The sequence below is a fragment of the Centroberyx affinis genome, unplaced genomic scaffold, assembly GCF_046629955.1.
Source record: "Centroberyx affinis isolate AG114_WGS23_722 - 3 ecotype Tasmania unplaced genomic scaffold, CSIRO-AGI_Caff_v1 ptg000299l_1, whole genome shotgun sequence".
In the NCBI taxonomy this organism is placed as follows: Eukaryota; Metazoa; Chordata; class Actinopteri; order Beryciformes; family Berycidae; genus Centroberyx; species Centroberyx affinis.
In genome coordinates, this window is record NW_027278977.1 from 2,955 (window position 1) to 23,444 (window position 20,490).

The 20,490-nt window shown below is 44.5% G+C and overlaps 1 protein-coding gene across 1 annotated transcript; it reads left to right on the plus strand.

Annotated features, from left to right (window-relative positions):
* The first annotated feature begins 994 nt into the window (after nucleotides 1-994).
* angpt2b (angiopoietin 2b) lies at nucleotides 995-19,904 on the plus strand. The gene is made up of 9 exons (XM_071515055.1): nucleotides 995-1,315; nucleotides 5,707-5,862; nucleotides 6,513-6,634; nucleotides 9,374-9,606; nucleotides 10,258-10,382; nucleotides 13,257-13,358; nucleotides 15,637-15,803; nucleotides 18,378-18,508; nucleotides 18,759-19,904. Exons 1-9 carry the CDS (start codon nucleotides 995-997, stop codon nucleotides 18,917-18,919), a joined length of 1,518 nt encoding a protein of 505 aa, XP_071371156.1. The 3' UTR covers nucleotides 18,920-19,904.
* The last annotated feature ends 586 nt before the right edge of the window (nucleotides 19,905-20,490 follow it).

A 20,490-nucleotide genomic window follows, 5' to 3' on the forward strand; every position in this document is an offset into this window, starting at 1 on the left:
GCAGTGATATGAATGAAAAGATAATTGTGTAGAGGGAAGAAATCAAAGTGATAGAAAGGCAGGTTAGGGTGAAAGATTGGGACAGAAATAGAGAGAGAGAGAGAGTGAGAGAGAGAGAGGAAGAGAAAGGGAGGGGGTGAAAAAAAAGAGAGTATGTTCCTGGTTCTTGCTGTTGTGGTGAGCTGTGTGCATTTCTATAGCTTCCTCCTCTAACTCCTGCAAACAGGAGGGAGAGCGAGAGAGGGAGGGAGAGAGAGAGAGTGAAAGAGGGAAGGGTTGGTTGAGTAATTATGTGCTGAAGGAGGGTGTGTGTGTGTGTGTGTGTGTGTGCGTGTGTGTATGTGGAGAGGTACACCGTTCTCACTACTTTAAGAGCTTTACCACTTCAGCCAACATCCTGCGACGGGCCACTCTCTACTCCACCCCGCCTCCCCACTCCTCCAACCCCAACGCATGGACTCCAGCAGTCTGAAAAGAAGGGGGTGAGGAAAGCAACTCTTCAGAAGAGAGATAAATGGTGGGAGGGAAGTTTGCTGTTGGGTTTCCTGGACGGAGCTGCACTGGCTGAACACTGGAGTTACAATAGGAAGCAATCCCCTTTTTCCTGTGTGTGTGTGTGTGTGCGTGTGTGTGTGTGTTTTCTGTCCTCCCTCGCGAGGAACAGCGGGCGAGCAGGAACTGCGTTGAGGAAGACCGCTGGATGCCCCTGTTGCAGCAGAGTTACAGCAAGCGAGGAGCGCCAGCCAAAAGAGGAGAGGAGAAAGCGATAAAACAGAGACCGGAGCAGCGGGAGTTGGACTGAGAAGAAGTGGAAAAAGAAAAGGAAGGAAGATCAGAGTCTTGTGGGACAATTTAGCGAGAGGCAGGAAAAAAGAGAGAGAAAAGGAGGGACACGAAAGCAGCAACTTACCTGACGCACACTCGTCGGCGCTGCCAGGTGGAGCGGCCTCCTCCTTCCCCCCTCTCCTTCCCCTCCCCTCTCCTCCCCCCTGCCATGGGCCGCCTGCTGGCCCTGAGCCTCACCCACCTGGCCTACCTGCTGGCCGCCGCCATCGGCTCGGAGCGGCAGCGGCACCACGTGCAGCACGGCCCCTGCAGCTACACCTTCGTCCTGCCCGAGGTGGAGCACTGCCGCCCCCTCAAGAGCTTCCAGGTCACCGACACCCTGCAGGGGGACTCGCCGCCGCGGCAGGCCGAGCCCGGGGTGAGCCGCCCGGAGCAGGCCAAGGCCCAGACGGCGAGGCCTTCCTGGCAGGAGCGGAAGCTGGAGAGTCTGGAGAGCGCCACGGAGAATAACACCCTGTGGCTGCAGAAGGTAAGGCGCTGAACCGTGTCGACCTAACCTGGACTGTGAGACTGAAAGCGACTTGGACTGAAGAGTTGATGCAAACATGTGATGACTCCAATATTGTGATGACTACCCTGTTTTGTTATATCTCCACTTTCTCCTCTGGCATCTAGCCATTCTGTGTCTCCCTCTTGGCATCACGCTGTCTTTCTCCCTGTCCTTTTCACTCTCATCAGTCACATTTTAGCCGGTACAGACCATCAAGTGCAGTGTTGAAAAAAGCATGGTATGTTCACGAACTACGCTATCTGACACCATCTGTTGACAAGCCTTCATTATTGATAAGTTCAGTGCTCAGCTGGGATTTCCTGGATGCTCGGTGTATGCATATCTGGCTCCATGACAGCATGTGGTGTATGTGTGTGTGTGTGTGTGTGTGTGTGTGTGTGTGCATCTCTGTGTTTGTGTGTCTGTATTTAAGACCATTGGGATGCCAGAAATCCCTGTTGCATGAGAGGGGAGAGAGACAAGATGAAAAAAGTTTGCTAATGTCAGACAGTGCCAAATGTGTCTCAGACCGTTAAACCTCCTAAAGTAGTGTTCCCCCCACTGGCAACAAGTACACATGCACACACACACACACACACACACACACACACATATAAAGAAACTTCCCTCTTGCCACATGTTTTAGTCCATTTATAAGCTAAAGTCTGCAGAAACCCCTTGTGCTAAACTCCACTAGCATAAACAGATAACATGTTTCCTCAACGGAACATTTGTTTATCTGCCGGAGACACATTTTAACATGTCTCGTCTCTGGGCCATTGGCCTTTGCAGTGCCATTTAGCCCTGATTATGAATGACTAAACTGAAGTGATGCGATTAAGAGTGCCTTCACAATAGTGTTTTCATTGCAAAGGTCATCTGGGTACAGAATCGGTGTTGTGCTATTGTCTGGGCCAGACTGACTGAAACGCCACCCTTCTCCACCCTCCTCTCCATTCTTGTCTGCATCTCTTTCAGACAGAGTATTTATGTTATACACTAATCCTCAGGCTGGTTACAAGCATGTGTGTTTAGATTGGCCAACTAAGGGCGTACAAGTCGATTTCAGGATTTGAAAATGGGGTATTTTGAGTGCTCTTCCTGTCCTTCTGTCACTTCCCTCTCTTGCTTGCTCTCTCTCACGCGCTCTCATCACAAAAAATGTCTGCCTCTTTTCCTTTCCTTTCCTTTCCACCCCTGACTAGTCTACCATCAGAGCCCAAACGCTTTGTCTATATTGCTCACTCTCTCTTGACACGCGCTCACAAACACACACATGAAAACACACACTGAAATCCCTTGTGTACTGTCTGTCTGACGCTCAGAGTATGAACTGGCTCCCATTTGAAGCCTCCCTTGAGACTACACCGTGTGTGTGTGTGTGTGTGTGTGAGAGAGGGAGAGAGAGGGAGAGAGAGAGACTGCACACCTTTCCTGATGTGTACAGCACATTATCCATGCATACACTCTCTAAAGCATGGCCTAAAGCTTAATGCACCAGCAGATTACAATAGCATCAGACATGGCACTCATCTTAGCACGTTCTCTACAGCCAGTAGTCTCTCTGCCTCTCTCTCTCTCTCTCTCTCGCTCTCGTGATATGAGCTGTCAGGGAGGTTGACGAGAGGCAGTTTAATTCCTTCCATCTACAGAAAAAGCTCAGCTGACACGCACATCCAGCTCTGTTGCTGCACTTTCTCTCCGTAATGTCTGGACACGGAGATCAAGCCTTTCAACACCTTACACCCACCAGGCCAAAGCGATGCATAAATGATCGCAGTGTTGGTGGGATTTCCCCACAAACATAGCATGACCCTGGAGAGCCAGTTTCCGATATGCACGAGAGAATACCAACCTTTGACCCCGTATGGAAAAGCCTTTTCAACACCTCGCGAGGCTCATTATGGATATCTGCATAACGTTCAGGGAAGAACTTGGTTATGTGCATGAGGGACAGCTCGAGGCATATCTCTGTGTGTGTATGTTTGTGTGTGTTTATGAGAAGCTTTGTTCAAACCCACTCGAAGCTCCCCTGCGATGCTTTGACCCTTACTGTGAGCCTTCCACCCAAACCCCTTTGAAAGAAAACACACACACACGCCCACACACACAAACTTCTGCGTACACACACTAATCCACCCTGTTCCTCAAAGGAATCTCCAAGTGGATGAGGGCTACAGGATTGTATTTAATGTTCCAGATTCCTTCTCTGGTGTTTCCGAGAAGAAACCAGTGTTTGTTTTCTTTAGTTCAAATCCCCATGCAACCTCCGTCTAGTCCCCCTCCACTCTCTGCTGCCCTGAGGGGTTGGCAGAGGGGAAGTGAGTGTGTTTTCGTTACTGCTTTTAGGAGCCTGTGCGGATTATGCTAATACGGTAATATTGCAAAGAGATCAAGGTGGCTAGGCTACTCTTGACGACCTGATTCCCTGGCCCAGTTATGTTTCATAAAGCCACTAAAGCACATTACCCCCCACCAGATTATCTGATTAATCTCCATTTCCGTCCATTCCTCCTTCTCCCACTCCAACATGCACCCCCTCTCTCCCTCTTGAACATTCTTGAACTACCCGTTCGTTTGACTTTGACGCATCTTAAGGTCATGACCCCATTCATTTGCAGTGATAAGTGGATTTGCATGGTGTTGCTGTGACACATCAATCAGGTCCGCAGTGTCACAGAAACCTATTCATTGCCCGTTCCTCCCATCGCCGTCATCCTGATGTGCCTCAGCCCATTGTAGTCTTTTGCCAGGAACACCCAGCACATATGCTTTTCCCATTCCCTGTAATTGGAACTGAGAACAAAAGCGTCTATTGGCTCGACAATTAAGATATGAAGTGATACAAATCCAATGATTTCCTCAGCACTGATCCCCCTTCTGTCCCTCTCAGACACAATGAGACAGAATGATGCTACATCCCAAATGTGATTTATCTGGCAGCATAGTGCAGCTTCTGACAGAGCTGCAATAAAATCTTCTGTTTGGCCCATGCGTTGGCAGTTGGAGATGGGGTGTATCAAGACCTCTGGACTGAGCTCTATCATAGAAGGCTGTAATAGGAACACTTTGGACAGGCGGCTGATAGCAGCTTCAATAAGGGAGGCTGATTATGATGCATGGATCTTTGCTTCGTCCTTTGGAGCTGGCTCTAATCCGCTGGTAATCTCTTCACAACCTTCGTTATGGAGGGATTTTTTCCGCCGTCTCAAGCGTCCTAAAGTAGCAAAATGTGCGAGATGGGTTTATGGAGCGAGAGAGATGGAGAGGGAGAGTTTGAAAGAAAGAAAGAGGGAGTTAGTGAGGGGGAGAGAAAGAGAGAGAGAGGGAGAGACAGAGAGATCAAGAGGGAGTAAGAGACAAAGAGAGAGAGATTACCACCAAGCAAACGATTTAATTGCTGATTCATCTCTATTTGACCACTCGGATCAGTATTTTTATACTTCATAGAAGATAGAAAAAAAGCCTTCTCTTGTGGTCATGCATTATCATAATCCCATTCTTCTCTGAAATGGACATTTTTATTGAGAAAACAAACAATCCTAGTCTCATTTGAGTCCCCTTCGATTTTTGTGGATAGCCACTCATTAGCTGGATAGTTTTGAATATTTTCTCCTCAGAGACTCCATTTCCCAGTCATGGGATTTAACGAGTAAAGTCTGATCTTTTATCCCCAGAAAAGGCATAAATATTAATGTGTTCCTTTCAATATTCTGCTTTGCTTTATTGCAAGGCGCAGGCCTAAACGTCGAACAAAATTCCATCGCTCATGACAGGGAAACGTTTTAACTAAGATGCCTGAGCGCCAGCTGAATTTGTCTTCCATATGCCGTTAGCTCAAAACGGCCACATTAATAAGAAAATCTGTTTATTGAAGCAAGATAGATAGCATTCTATTTTTACCCCTGCTGTAAGATACAATGAGTTTTCTACATGCTTCTGTCTCTGAGTGATTGATTAGAGCGTATAGGCGACCCTAACTCACCTAAGTCCAGTGCACAAATATCATGTTTTCTCTCCATGCGCTTTCTGAAATGCCATTAAACTTACAGCATTATGAGAGATTATTAATGTGAGGTTGATATTTGCCTGAAGCAAAGCCGCTAGATGGAGGAATGGATCAATGGATGGATGGTGAGACATTACCAGTGCCTTAGGGATACCGGGACGCATGGGGTCCATCTGAGCACCTGAGAGTAGTGAGGTGACAAAGAGACGAATGGCTAGCGCAGCTTCGCTTTTAAGTTGCTGCTTTACACACTGCATCAAGCTGTCATTGAACATAAGGACATTATCTCCCTCAATATGAATGAATTCAGTAAATCTGACATCCTGAGTAATATTCTGTGCATTTGATCATTCTCCTGCAGCTGGAGAACTACATCCAGGAAAACGTGCGCTCCGGGATGGACGAGATGAAGAGGAACGCCGTCCACACCCAGACGGCGGCCATGTTGGAGATGGGGACCAACCTCCTCAGCCAATCGGCGGAGCAGACCCGCAAACTGACGGACGTCGAGACCCAGGTGAGCCGGCCGGTCGGCAGCTGAGTGAACCTGAGAGAGAGAGAAGGCGTTTGAAGCCAATCCAAATCAACAAACGCGGGGTCGCGACCGCGCGCCGAGACACATGATGTCACCGGCAAACAAATTGATGAGTAGGCAGTTAGATACACATCAGATGTAACTGACTGACTCAGATCCAAAGGTGGTGACCACTGCTTTGAAACAGCTGGTATTTGGTTCCACAAAGTCTGATTGACACAATGAGTTGAGCTAGGTGACTGACAACAAGCCAATTAAAACATAAAAGGCGAGTACCACAACACAGATGTGTCTTCAATCATGCCATCGACCTGTTTTTACAGATTGGGGTGTTATGATCCCAGTGCTTTCTTTCCCTCTCTACAAAGTCATTATGATGCGTGAAATCACAACCTGTACAAATATCGGAGCTGCTTTGTTCAAGTTTTTGTTTTATCTCATACTTCAAAACATGGCACAGGTGTATATGAGATAATTACTGCTTAAGTTTTTTTATTGTGAGATCGAAGGCTGCACATTATGAGTCTCATGCGTCTTTTATCCCCATGCATCTGTCTAGCCATACACCCTTCATCCATGCTTCTACCCATACATAATGCATCTATTCCACTGTTCTTACCTATCACCTATAGGTGTTGAACCAGACAAGTCGCCTGGAGATCCAGCTGCTTGAGTACTCGTTGTTCACCAACCGGCTGGAGAAACATATTCTCCAGCAGACTCAGGAGATCTCAAGCCTCAATGACAAAAACAGGTGAATACACACACACTTAACATTATGTTTTAAGGCAGGAGTCGGCAATGCAAGACATCTACTCAGAGTGGGTTTCCTGGCAGCTTTTTATTGGCTACAGATGGGTTACAGATATTGAAAGCACTAAGACGTTTTCCAGAAATTCATCTCAGAAGTAAAGTGCAATCCCTGGTGGAATTCAAAGTTCAGATCCACTATTGTTTATTTTCATTATGAAAGTGAAAGTGGGGATCTGTGAAATCATTTTTTAACAACTTTGGTGACATCTCATTGCTGTGGTATTTTTTCACTGCACTTCTTTTGTTTTTCTTTTTCTTTTCTGTTGATGAAGTTTGAACTGCTCTTTTCTTTGTCTGTTCAGCCATGGTGGCTATCTCTACTCATGCTAACTACCCAGTTCTTCTTGTACTTATTCTAAACAAACCATAGTTGCTCCTGCTGGAAACATAAAACACATCGTTTCCTGTGTACCAGAGGATTTTTCCCAGGAAAAACCTACCAGACACAAAACCGCAGTAAACGCTTGAATATTATTGCATAATATATATATATGTTTCCCACTCTCTGTCGCCAATTGATATAAAAACATCATACATTGTTGCAGATTATTATTAAAGGGGTTCTTTCCATAGTAGTGGAAGCTTAGTAGTAATAATTTCAACACCGACTATAAAAGGATATCTTGCATTGCTCAAAATAGATGTGAATCAGTGAGGTGCACTTTATGATCATGAGCTGTGTGTTTGTGTATGTGAGTGTGTGTATGTGTTTGTGTGTGTGGATGGATGGATGGATGGATGGATGGATGGGCAGGGCGCACGAGGAGGAGTTTCCCATTCTTCTCTCTAGGAACACAAGGTCAGATTAGGGCCAGCAACAGACGCAGGGGTTAAGGACAGGTCGCTGGGCGGGCGCGAAGGGAGAGCGTGTTTTCTCTCTTTGTATCTGGCTGTTTATCATTCCATCCATCTGTAGCGAATGTGACTGGGAGAACACAGCGCCCCAGCCCCACCACCTGTTACACATCTGGCCCCGCTCGGCCCCTTTGGCCCTCGTCCTTCATGTTCGTGACACGGCCCTGACATGTAAATAAATGAATACATCTTTGCAAGGGCAAACGCCATGACGGGACACGGGAGATTATGAGGGTCAGAGTAGATTCGCAAGCCAAGGCAGCTGCAGAGTAGAGGAGAAACAAGCACTCGAGCGGTGGTGAGGGGCTACTGCTGCTGATCCTCCGGGGCATGGAGCCAGCTTTGAACCGCTGCCAGCTGAAGAGAGGAGAGAGAAATGTTTGTTTTCATAGGAATTACATGCAAAACACTAGTTGGAAGAGTGGCAGGAAGTGTAGTACATTGCGGTGACAGAGAGGATAATCTAATAGCAATATATCTTCATAGCAATAAATATTATGTGGTCATAAGCATAACAGTTTGAATGCCCGTAATGCAAAGCGATCCAAATTGCTGTATTTGCTCTGTCAAACCCCTAACTGTTTAAACATTGGCAAGCTGGATCACGGCACTGCTCTAAACTTTCATTGCACCTCAAAGTAAAAACGACGCAAAGGAGAACAATTTGTAAGCCTCGCCTTGCACTTTTATCGAGTACGCTCCCACGAAGCGAAATTCGAAAATAGAAGTTGCCGTTAAAATTTATTTGAATTGATCCTGCTTTCCTTCCAGGGCACCATCAGAGTTCGTGCTTAAAAGCGGGAGACCAAGGATACGTGTTTAGTCTAGCGCGTGTGTATGTGAGCACGGGGCTGAAAAGTAGCTTGTTCAATTTGGGTGGTGGGATTGTTTCAATAAATAACTGCTGCAGAGTCGTTAGTCAGAGCCATAAAGATCAGGCTGCAGGGATTTATGATGTTCATTTGGAGCTGGGGGTGTGGAGCCTGTGTGCACAAATACACACACACACACACACGCAGACAAACACACACGTGCACACGCCCTTTGTCAGATTGGTGCATCGTGGCTATGATCGAGAGGCCTAGCATGCGGGCCCATCTGTGAGCGTTGCTGCTGTACAGGTGTTTCTATGGCGTTAGCCCAATGAGACTGTCATGCCGAGATCTATAAGTCATCCCCACCTCAGCCAGTGTGTGACTAAATGTGCATTTGTTTGTGCAACCTCCACTGTGGAAGGTAAATTCTGAATGGATGGATGGTCAGCAGTTCTGCTCTCCCCCCGTGCCTTCGATCTTCTCTCTTCACATCTCCTCCCTCCTACAGTGCAAACAATATCCATCTGAACAATTCATAATATTGTTGAAATAGGTAACACTTTATTTGGATAGTCCAATCAACTGACAAAAAGTAGATATTCAACAAAGTGTCACTTGCATATTTGATACATGTCCACAGACTATGTAACCCTAACCTGACCTTAGCCTAACCCTAACCCTAATATTAACCCTAGCCCATACATATATAAATATAATATATATAGACTACTGTTCGCACAATTATCATTTGAAACTCAGTAGACTTTTTTGTTAATTGTTGAGTATCAGCATTGGAATATCCAAATAAACTATGACCTAAAATTTCTGGCACAAGAATATTGTTGAAAACTATCTTGGAATAAAGGAGCTCACTCTCCTTGTTTCAAGATTTTGTCTAAATGCGCTGGAAAGAAGTGAAATTATCACACCTCATCGGCTTGTTTTCAGGGATATAACTCGATACTTGACTAAATGAATTTTTTGCCATGTAAATCTTTTGTATTTGACAGTTTTCTGGAAGAGAGGTTCTTAGCGCTGGAGGCCCGGTACGGGAGGGAGCTGCAGGGCTTGCAGAGCGAAAAGCAGCAGCTTCAGGAGCTTCTGGAGCGGCAGAGCGGACTGGTCAGCCAGCTCCAGGGAGAGCTGGGCAGCTCCACATACAACAGCACCGTACTACAGAGACAGCAGGCCGTGCTCACAGACACTGTGCAACAGCTGCTGGCTATGGTCAATCATTGCAATGGTAAGGCATGATGAGCAAATCATTTCATCGTGATACAAAGTAAGGAAAGACACAAACTGGTGTTGTGGCTATTATGTACTGACAGAAGTGTTTTTGAGGGTTTAAAGCTGCACTAGGCGATTTTGCATGTCGGCAGCTCCAAATGGCAGCGAGAGGTAACTGTTTGAAAACTGATTGAACTCCAATACACAGAAATCATGTAATGTGTCATCGGTAAACTGCACACAGCATGCTTATGTTTACCAACCTGGCCGGTCTGTGATTGCTTTATACCAGCGGATACCAGAGGGATGAGAGAGGCAAAAGAGCTAACATCAGTGAGTCCATTTTTCTGTGGACAGAGCGCTGCTCACTGCTGTTTAGGAGACAGTTTGTATTTCGCTCATTTTGATTTGGGCAAATAGGACGCATTTCAGTTAGGCGGGATGGGACGCTCTTCTCTATTGTAGCCCCACGTTGTGATTTAGGTTGTATAAACAAGCGTATTTTTACATAAAAATATTGCCTACAGTGCAGCTTTAAATTCAAATCTCAGACACATTACACACACAAAGGCCTTTCATTAACCCAGGGAACTCAGATGTGGTTGGGACTTGTGTGCAAAATCCATAAGGTTGCCATCCGTCACGTTGCGCCTGCATGTTTTTACAGAAATCTCCACTGTGCCCAAGGAGGAGCCGCTTAGTTTCAGGGACTGTGCGGAGATCCTGCGATCTGGAGTGACAGAGAATGGGATATACAGCTTACGTCTCCCCAACTCCACCCAGACTGTCAAGGTACTAAGGCTCTAAAGGTCATTGGCCTTTTCTTCTAAATATCACCTAATTGAGTCTGGCATGGTATCAAACATTGTGAAACCTTTGCTGTAAGACATTTCATCCCATTGTCTTATTTAGCAATAGGATAATTTTCAGTTTTTATTGATTATACTGGCTATTTCCAGCCTAGGTAATGTGAAGCTAACACACACTTCTGTACATATTGACATTCAGAGCTGTTATCATGTTTTCTGGACCACAGTAAACTCTGGAAGGACAAACTGTTCCGGTGTAATGGTATTCTACTGGGATTTTTTGGCATAGAGATTGATGGAAATGTCATGCTGGGTTACAGAGAGCTAAAATAATAAGCAACAGGAGCATTGTGCCCTGCAGGCTCCAGGGTGAGCGAGTGTGTGCAGTCGAATGCTAAGTCAGAATAGCTTAAGAGGCACCTCCGCTGACCTGAAGTGGCTGGCCCTTGCTAACTCAGCCATGGCATACACCAGCAGGCTATCCTTTCCCTGAATCAAAACTACCATTCTTGGCTGGGATCTTCACTGTCAGAGCTTACCAGAGAAAAACAAAAGATACCAGTGAAATTGTTTTGTTGTTATTCATTACTTTCACTCTAGTTTGCTGGCTGGCACCATCTCCTACCGCCTCTGTTTTCCCCCCCTGTTCTTCCTCTTCATTTCCTGTGGGCAATGCAGCCAGGTGTTTGGCATTGGTGCCATGTGTTTCCTGCCAGCTGGGGCCAATGCACGTTTCCATAGATGCAAGTTAGTACTCCTCACATCAACGCTGCTTTCAATCTATGCCATCTAATTCCAGTGTGGCTGGCAAACTGGGTGGCTGCATAAAAGTGGGGCAGACTCAAATTGCCCTATTTTCAATGCAGAGAGTGGGCTTTCTCAGTTGGACAGGAGACAAAGAGCACATATGTGTGTGGGATGCAGAGTTGGCTATAGTGAAATCGTTGCAATCAAAAGATAGATGAACCAAAAAAGTAATTTTAACAAGTGAAGTTAACTGTACCGCATCCATCCGTCTAAAGTATGCATCTATCTATCTATCTATCTATCTATCTATCTATCTATCTATCTATCTACAATAAGGCTGTGAAGGGTGCAGATGTTTAGAAGACAAAAGTTTCAAACAGTTTTCTCCTTTTTTAACTGGCACGATAAGACAAATGCTTTGCAGCTGAAAATAATCCTCATACTATTCTTGTTGACAGGTATTGACATTGCCATGGCGACAGTCACACATTCTTCAACCTATTATTCTCTATAATCATCATCATACCAGGCACACATGATTAGGAGAGATAACAGCCTGTTCTGAAAGCTACACACGCACGGGGGCTCATAAAGTGAAATGCATGACTCTATAAACACATATTGAGAAATCACTATTTTGTCTCCTGAAACCCCCTCGCAAATTACCATAACCATGACAATATCTTTTTAAAGTCATATAATGCTTCAATTGAGTGGATTTTTGCATTTTATTGTAATAGAGTTGGCTCTAAATGACTGCTTGCTGTCCAATAGTAAGTGGATTTGGAGTATTAAATATGGATCTTGCGGAAATCAGTATTAACGACCACATTTGGGAAATTAGTTAAATCGAGAATTCTATTTCAAGGCTCTACTTTTGTATTCGATGGTGCTGCCTTAAAGGCCAGAACATTGGCTTAATGTGCCAGAGAATAATCACAGCATATTCAGCTCTGTTTTCTGAGGTAAAAGACCTGAGTGCCATTTGACCTTGATTTAGCAGTCCTATTCTGGGAAAGGGCTGGAAACCTTCATCTCGGTTCCAGCGGAAAATAGCCAGTTGAGATGTTGAAATACGGGGGTCTCTTGGGATGCTGTCCACCCACCAGCATGTATGCGTCAGCTGTGGAGCACCCTAGGACTCCTGAGCCAGGACAGGGTGGGCTGTTTGGTGAATGGGGGAGTAGCCGAGCAACCCACCAAGCAAATCAATTATTTGTGTCGCCAGTTGAGGACAAACTCACCCTAACCCTAACCCTTAGACAGTTGAAATAAATAAATGATGTCTCAAGAGTTATGGCCAGCATTACAAGTTGCAATGATGGTTATATAGTAACAAATGTCACTGTCAATATCTGTATAATCTGAGCTGACAACAGTGTACGAGTAGAATTTCAAACATTGTGCATGAGAAAACTGATAAAGACCCAACCTGTGGCCACCAGGTATGCAGACTGAATACAGCTGTTCAATTAAAAAGGATCGCAGTAACAAAAAAGCATCTAATCTTACCACCCAAGGGAGAATTTCACACATTCAGAGTTACTCACGATGCCCGAGGGAGGCGGAGACATGTCGAGTTAAATGCCTAAAATGTGTAAAAACCATTCCCCTAACAAGTATAAATTTCAAGTTCTGTCACGAGATGAATAGGTGCAATTCATTACGATTTGTCCTTCCAAACTTATCTACGTATGGCGAATGTGCAGCCAAGTGAGAAAGAAAACAGTGTGTGTAACCAAAAACGCAGATGCCTCCCACCCCAACCCCCACTCAAGGGGATAACAGAGCATGCTGACATGTTAGTTTTTCCTTCCCACCTGGGTCATATCATTGCATGACACCCTGAAATGTTGGGCTCCCCCCTTTTTTCTGAGGCTTCCAAGGCGGCCTTCAACTAATGGAAAAACGACAGTGTGTTTTTCCTTTCCTGAGGGCGTGAGATGTTCTTTCACACTTCCCTCTCCCCCCACTTGTAGATCATAGTGGCACTTTAAGGTGTGGTTTCTTGAAACTCATCTCACCTTATTGAAACATAGCCATCATTGTCTGAAGTGTCTACTTTTGGAAAGTAGGAATAAAAGATGGCCTTTTTGCTTGATTTCTGCAGGTTTTCTGTGATATGAAGACTAGCGGTGGGGGATGGACAGTGCTGCAGCATCGAAGAAATGGCTCCGTTGACTTCCACCGCGGGTGGAGGGACTACAAAGCGGTAGGTTCAGCAGAAGGTAGCGTGCATCATTAGCACACAACACGGTATCGGCACAATGGATCTGGATCGCGGGACTGGACAGGAGGTTCCAATAACTATCCATGGGTGGTTTGGCATGGAGAGGCGTGGGATACCGGCGAGCCTGTGATCCCAGGTGACCTGCGGTTGTTGTATTTGGCCGCCCGTGTGTTCTCTACCACCCCCCATGTTATTGCACCTGCTCTCGCTCCCTCTCCCTGTCATACTCCCACACACACATACACAAACACACACACACACATCATGCACTTCAGTCACCCGCAGAACCTGTTTTTATCCTCATCAAGATCCCCGATGCTTTGATGCTTAGGGAAATGGGTTTGTGGTGATGAAGGTAACAGCAGATCCAGAATCTAACCCTGGACAACAAGCCCTGGATATAATACACAGAATCGCACACAGGAGACTATGAAGTTGTTCCAGCGCTAGAGCTGAACCAAGCATGTTTTCACACCTTCGGGTTTTGTTTGTTTTGCTTGGACTCAAATTTAGATAATGCTTTTCTGATTCACATCACAAAGTTTTCTCAATAGAATCAATATTCCTTTTGTGCATTCCCAGCAGAGAGCAAAAATATGTTCGCAAACTTTTTTAAATTGACTTAAATTACACGCCGTGCAAATGAGCGAGGCTGGTTTGGACTTTTGATTGAACAGAGCAATTTGTCTCTCGCCTTTTTCCACAGATCAATTGCCACAGCTTGGCTGGGAAATAGAATGGTTAGAGGATGGTGATTGCAGACAGATAGAGTGAGAGAGAGAGAAAGAGAGAAAGAGAGAAAGACAGAGAGAGAGAGAGAGACAGAGAGAGAGAGAGAGAGAGAGAGAGAAGGCTTTAAAATAAAAAAAATTCAAGAACAATATTTTTCCAAGTGGATGATAAATATTTGGCCCCAGCTGGGGCGTGGGAGCATGGGGGCCCTGTGTAGATGGCAGATAACGTATGTACTGAAGTGCTTCACTGACCCGCTCCACACTTCATATTCTGAGAATCTGTGGCCAGTGTTGATCAAATGTTGCACCCAGGCCTGCAGGCTACATGATAAATGCTCCAAGACTCTCACTATGTATTCGCTTTCACTTAGGACCAATAACAAACACAGGGTCGGACAGCTAGACAAAGTGAGCAACAATTCAGCGGTAAACACAGGGGAAAATGTATCCATCTGTAAAGAATGCTTAATATCTGTTGATATTCTTCACCATTCTTGCTTAAAAATGCAAATAATCAAGTCTTCAAGGTCATATCCTTAATGATATGAGTGACAGTTAACATATGCATCTCGATCTCTCTCTAAAAATCATTTGGCCTTTTCACCGTACGATTGACCTTTCGCGTCCCCTCGTGTCCGTCAGACAGGTGACATTTTGCACTTGACAGCCCTCTGTGAAATTCATTAACCGAAGCCATAATTTGCCCCTCCTCCTCAGCTGTCTCTTTGAATAGAACGTCTCTTTTCATTATCAGTTTCCACTGGAGTGACAACGTTCACTCCCATTGTGAAACATTTCTGTCAAATTCATCACACCCACTGCGCGCTGTATCTGTTTTCATTTAACGCTGAAGTTGCCTTTGTGAAATTATTTTTATGTTACTCCACTTCCACCTGTTAACATCATTTAAACTTGCCTCCTGACTCACACAGTAATGTATTCCCTTGACATTTCCCTGTTCTATACCCGTTTCAGTGTGTTTCACCTTCTCGCAATATATCTTTAAGTAGCGTACCACTGGATTTCCTCTCTAAAATGTCATCCCTACATACTTGTACAGTACATTCTGTATTAGTGAACATTCACCTCTGTCTTCTCTTGCCAAAAACAAGAGGGAAAACACAGTCTTGCCCTGTAAAATGTGTCGTCATGCTGCTGGCCGGCTCTGATTGCACTACTATGATGTAAAGCATATTTCAAGGTAAAAGTTCAGACAAACAATGGATCAGTCCACAAAGTCAGTCTTCCATTCATATTAGGTGAGGCAGTTCCCAGGTGGTGCATTGATAGAATATTATTACAAATTAAAGTCTCAATTGTCTGCTCCCTCACTTTGGGAGAGAAAATTTCAGTTCATAAATACTCACCGGACTGTGTTAGGCCATCATAATGATATATGTGACTTCTTAAATTGAGGGTCATTTCCATATTAACTCCAAAAATACTTGGCAGATCCCTGGTAAAATCTTCCCCTTGTTAGAATATTTTCCTTTTCTATTGTTTCTCTCTCTTTGTGCCTATTCCAGGGATTTGGAGAGCCGTCTGGGGAGCACTGGCTGGGGAATGATATCATCTACAAGCTGACCAGCTCCCAGGAATACAGTCTGCATGTCCAGCTGAAAGACAAAGAGGGGAACGAGGCGTACTCGCATTATGACCACTTCTACATAGACGGAGAGGACAAGAATTACAGGTGACCTACCAGCATGAAATATGTACAAATTGGGTCACTGTGACTTATATAACAAATAATAAAAGAGTGAAGTGTCTCTCGGTTTGATGAAATTCATTGCGTGACATGAAAAAGAAAACATTACGCTCAAACGATCAGGCCTCCAGTTAAACTCTTTCTTAAACTCTGTCAGAATTGTGATGTGAATGGAACCGTAATGAAGGTGCTGTATTTCAGTACAGAGTTGTTAAGAGTCCTTCAAACTGTGAAAGGCATAATTGCAATAGAGTAATACCCGCTCAATCTTCGTTTTCCCTCTGGGTGCAAAACTCTAAATACCATGACAAATTAGAAAAACCATTATCAACAGTTCAAACTTTTTTATATTCTTTCTCTATGCTTTCTTATCACTGAGCACAAAAGTAAAAGAACCGCTAGGCCTGTTTTTAAAAATGTCAATCAAAATGATGAGCTCAGCGGAGGGCACGCCGCCACTTTCTTCTGCTTCCACTTTTCTTTTCTGTCACCACGGCTACCGCTGCCCCTGAAAATCCCCGAGGGTAGCCCCGTTCACTGGAGGATAACAGGAACGTTCAGCAAAACCTGGCCCTGCCAGAAAACTGACAACTCAAACAAATCTCCACAGGAACTCTGCGCTCACTAATAAGATTACATGTGCGTGTGCAGAACCCATGCTTTCCAAAATAGAAAAACAACATTTTAACCAAAATAGTGTGGTTTAGATTTCATGTGAATTAACTGGAATTTGTTTTCTGGAAGTTTATGGAGATTGATGTCCTTTTAGTCTGAGATGAGAAATCACAATCATATGTGGGTGTATGCTTTCCAAGATACCTAATTGTGCATCAAATTGCATTTGCCTGACCTTGTTCTCCATAATTAGCATGATACTGTAATGTAAAACTGAACGTTTCACAATTTTGCTGTAGGCTACACTGTGTGAGGTGAGGCACCTGAATGGATGTAATCACCTCTGAAAGCCAGCTACCTCTGAGATCATGTTCTATCTTAGCTTGTTGAGTATGTGCAAGTTTTATTAGGCATTGCTGAGGGTGATGGCTTTCTCTCCCAAGCCAGAACTATTCAGCCAAAGTAATCCTCCGGTCAGCTGCTGCCAATGCACTCCCTGGGCCTTCACCTTAAACTCTGTAACAATATTCATACATTCATCATCAGCACTGACAGACCACTTTCTCCTTTGCAGTCTAGAATAGCCATTTTCAAAATTAAGCCAATGGTAGGCCCTCCTAATATAACAGTCGATAGTAAACAATAACAGCCTCCAGAGGGATATCCTGTGGTAATGGTGGACTGGTGGAGTGGTTGGACTAGTACGCTTGGGATTACTTTGTAGGACAAATGCTTTGGTAATGGTGAAGTCTTTATCGAAAAAGTTACGGATGTGTCTACCACAGTCCACAGAACTTCTGATAAATATGGAGCGTGCACACCATAGGCACTCTTCGAAATAATGCTGGGAAAGATCCAGATCCCCATCAAATCACTCCAAGGAAATGCCATGAGAAATGTCTTGATAAAGGTCTCGGACCGAACCATCAACAGACAATAAAAGACACCAGCAGAGGTGAATTTTGTGTGCAGGAATCTTCATTTTTCTTCACAGCCCACATGCCATAGTCTCCACGGGACAGCCTGTGGCCTGTAATAGCCATACAGTCTAATTTGATAGCCAATATATACTTCCTCACATCACCAAACCCTTATGATCATGAGTCAAGATAAATTATTCTAACAGCCTCTCCACCCTTCCACCATTATTCCTGTCCCAATGCTGTCAAGTCAAACTCTCCCTTGCTGCCCCCATGCTGTGTGGTCCTGCCCTCTGAACTTACAAATTCAAGAGGAAGATCCCTCATTTAGTCATCACAGACAGCATGCCCTGGGCTATGGAGAGGTCACATAACTCAGGGGAGAGTCCAATACTAACTAGACAGAATGACAGGGCAGAGGAGAGGGCAGACAGCAAGGCTGACCTCCTCGTCCACTCTCTTCAAACCAGCACTGACACACACACAAATACACACAACTCCAGGGCTAGGTTATGAAAATAAAGGAGTCAATGTATTTCACCTGGGCAGAGATTTCTTTCAAAACTGTTTGCATTGTTTCAGAAAGCAGAACGTGGAGGAAAAATAATGAATAGCTCTTCAGGTTATTGTTTGCTTTCTCGTGCAGTGCAGCGTTGTATGGCAACCCTGGGAGATTTTTATCTTTTATCAAAAGTACACATAAGGCTATGATGTATTGCAGTGCTTCACAGGTGAAACATAACTCGATTACCATTGATTTCTGAAACCTTGCAGTCAGTGAGGATGAATGAAAGAACGGCTATAGGATGCAGCAAAGTGAGCATTGGCAGTCTGCTTGGTTCAGTTAAAGCTGCACTAGGCAAGACTTTTATGCAAAAATACATTAACCTAAATCACAAAGTGGGACTGCAATAGAGAAGTGAGCAACTTTGAATAATGAATAGAAAAGATTTTTTTTTTCAGCGTTCAAATGGCTTAACTCTTCGCTGAATTTCTCTGCTCCTTTCTACTCTCCCCAATGCAGTCTTCATGCCGAGGGCTTCAGCGGCACAGCAGGCCGCACCAACAGCCTCACCCACCCCGGCACCCCGTTCAGCACCAAGGACAGAGACAACGACCGCTGCACCTGCAAGTGCGCCCAGATCGCATCCGGAGGTATGCTTCCCTCGACTTCTGTTACTCGTCTCCTTCTGTCTGTCTCAATCTATCCTTCCTTAAAGCCTCTCTCGTTAAACATTTCCATCCGCCCCCTTGTAAATGTCCCGAAGTGCATTTCATTTTCCTTCTGCACCAATATAAAGTTACTGCTGAGTTACAGCTGTACATTCGGGTGTTACATTTCCTGAGCTTGGATTCAATTAATTCAGACTTTTTCCTTGAACTCTCTGACACCTGTCCTCTCCAGGTTGGTGGTTCGAGGCTTGTGGTCCGTCCAACCTGAACGGCATGTACTACCCCGCCTCATCCAGCGTGGTTCGCTACAATGGCATTAAGTGGTACTACTGGAAGGGCCCCAATCTGATGGCTACCATGACAACCATGATGGTGCGCCCTGCAAACTTTTAACAGCATGGCTCGTTCATAATGTCAGATGATGGAATCGATGTCGTCAAATACAGACTGATGAACAATATCCAGGAAGTGGAATATTTTGAGAGGAAATTCAAATGGAGCTTGGTGGTTTCAGCTTCTGGACATTATCTCGGAGGGGCGCTTTTCCAGTTGCCTGAGGCTGTATGCAGCCTCTCAGCGAATGACTGTGGGTTTTTTAAATGGTGAGACTTCAAAATCTATTCACAAAGGTGCTCAGACTACATTTTAGCTGAGATAGATAGAGGGAGTGGTTGTTGCTCCAGATGATAAGGTAGAACACAGGTGATGAAATCAAATTATATGGTTTGTTGATGAGGAACAATTACTCAATCCAGAATTAATTTGAATTAATGTGCTGATTAACCTTTGGAACCATTTTATAGCAGTACTTATTTTTTTTTTTTATATTAAAATCAGAAAATTAATGTAGACATCAGGGTGTTTGTTTGTTTACTCTTTATTGAGTTTTCCTGCAGTGTGTCTATATCAAGGATGCATGGCCACAGCTATTTCTATAGGTTAAAGAAACCCACTGACATTACTCTCTTTTGCTCATAGATGTTTTCCCCACGTAGTCGTCCTCCCTGGGCTTAAAATCTTTTAAGCCTTTTTGGCCAAACTCTTTAAATTAAGAATGAAACACACTATTCTGAGACTTTTAGCCCTAACCCTAACCCTTTTAGCCAGCTTTTAAATAATTCTCAAACCTAAATTGTTTATGAACATAGATCTTGATATTTGTATGTTTCTACTGTTACTCTTTTCAAACACAGCAAATAGGCGCTGGAGATGTTCAATCCATACACAACAGACTGAAAGATAACCCACAGTAACTGCTGAAGTTTACCACTGTTAATAAAACAACACCATCAACAACAGCAACAATAACAGGCTTCTCCCTTCGCTGCTTCTTCCAAAGGGCTTTTCAGAATGAAATCTTTCCAGCTACACCTCCCATAAAACTTTATTTGAGATTACCCTCATAAAAGTGCATCATACACTTTCACAGGTGTACATTTATGTTTATTTACTTTCAAAAATGAAATATGTGTAATAAACTAAGGGGTAGAAAAAAAGATGTGAAATCAATTTTTAGTTCCAATTAAAATTATATTGGTTTTTGGGTCCTCTGCATGTACCAGGTGCTCGTTTCCATGTGAGTTCCACATAAGCCAACGAGGCACGCTGGACTCAAGAAGTCAGATGGAGGCCGCCTCGCACTATTGGCCTGATGAACCATCCAATAACACGGGTCCCTCTGGTACTCATTAGAAAGCGGATGGGTTTCACCTCCGAGTAACAATGACCTGTATCTGCCGCCACGCACTGGGCAGACCGGCCGTCGCTAGCTTGGAGACAACCCAGGAGGACTTAGGCTGGCCGCGTCTGCGATGTCTGCTAATTGTTGTGACTCATCGCCACGTGACAGAATGACGGAGCACCTCGGTTAAGATCTCAGCTCCTTCGCGTAATGCAATTCCAAAGTATGATTCATCTCTGACTGTGAGAGCAATTTGTCGCGATTTCAATGCAACTCTTAAAAC

What these genes read in the sequence shown, in the direction of transcription:
- angpt2b (XM_071515055.1), top strand. Translation starts at nt 995, where the DNA reads ATGGGCCGCCTGCTGGCCCTGAGCCTCACCCACCTGGCCTACCTGCTG. An exon ending in ACACCCTGTGGCTGCAGAAG is followed by an intron (nt 1,316 to 5,706) that starts GTAAGGCGCTGA and finishes ATTCTCCTGCAG; the next exon opens with CTGGAGAACTACATCCAGGA. An exon ending in TGACGGACGTCGAGACCCAG is followed by an intron (nt 5,863 to 6,512) that starts GTGAGCCGGCCG and finishes TATCACCTATAG; the next exon opens with GTGTTGAACCAGACAAGTCG.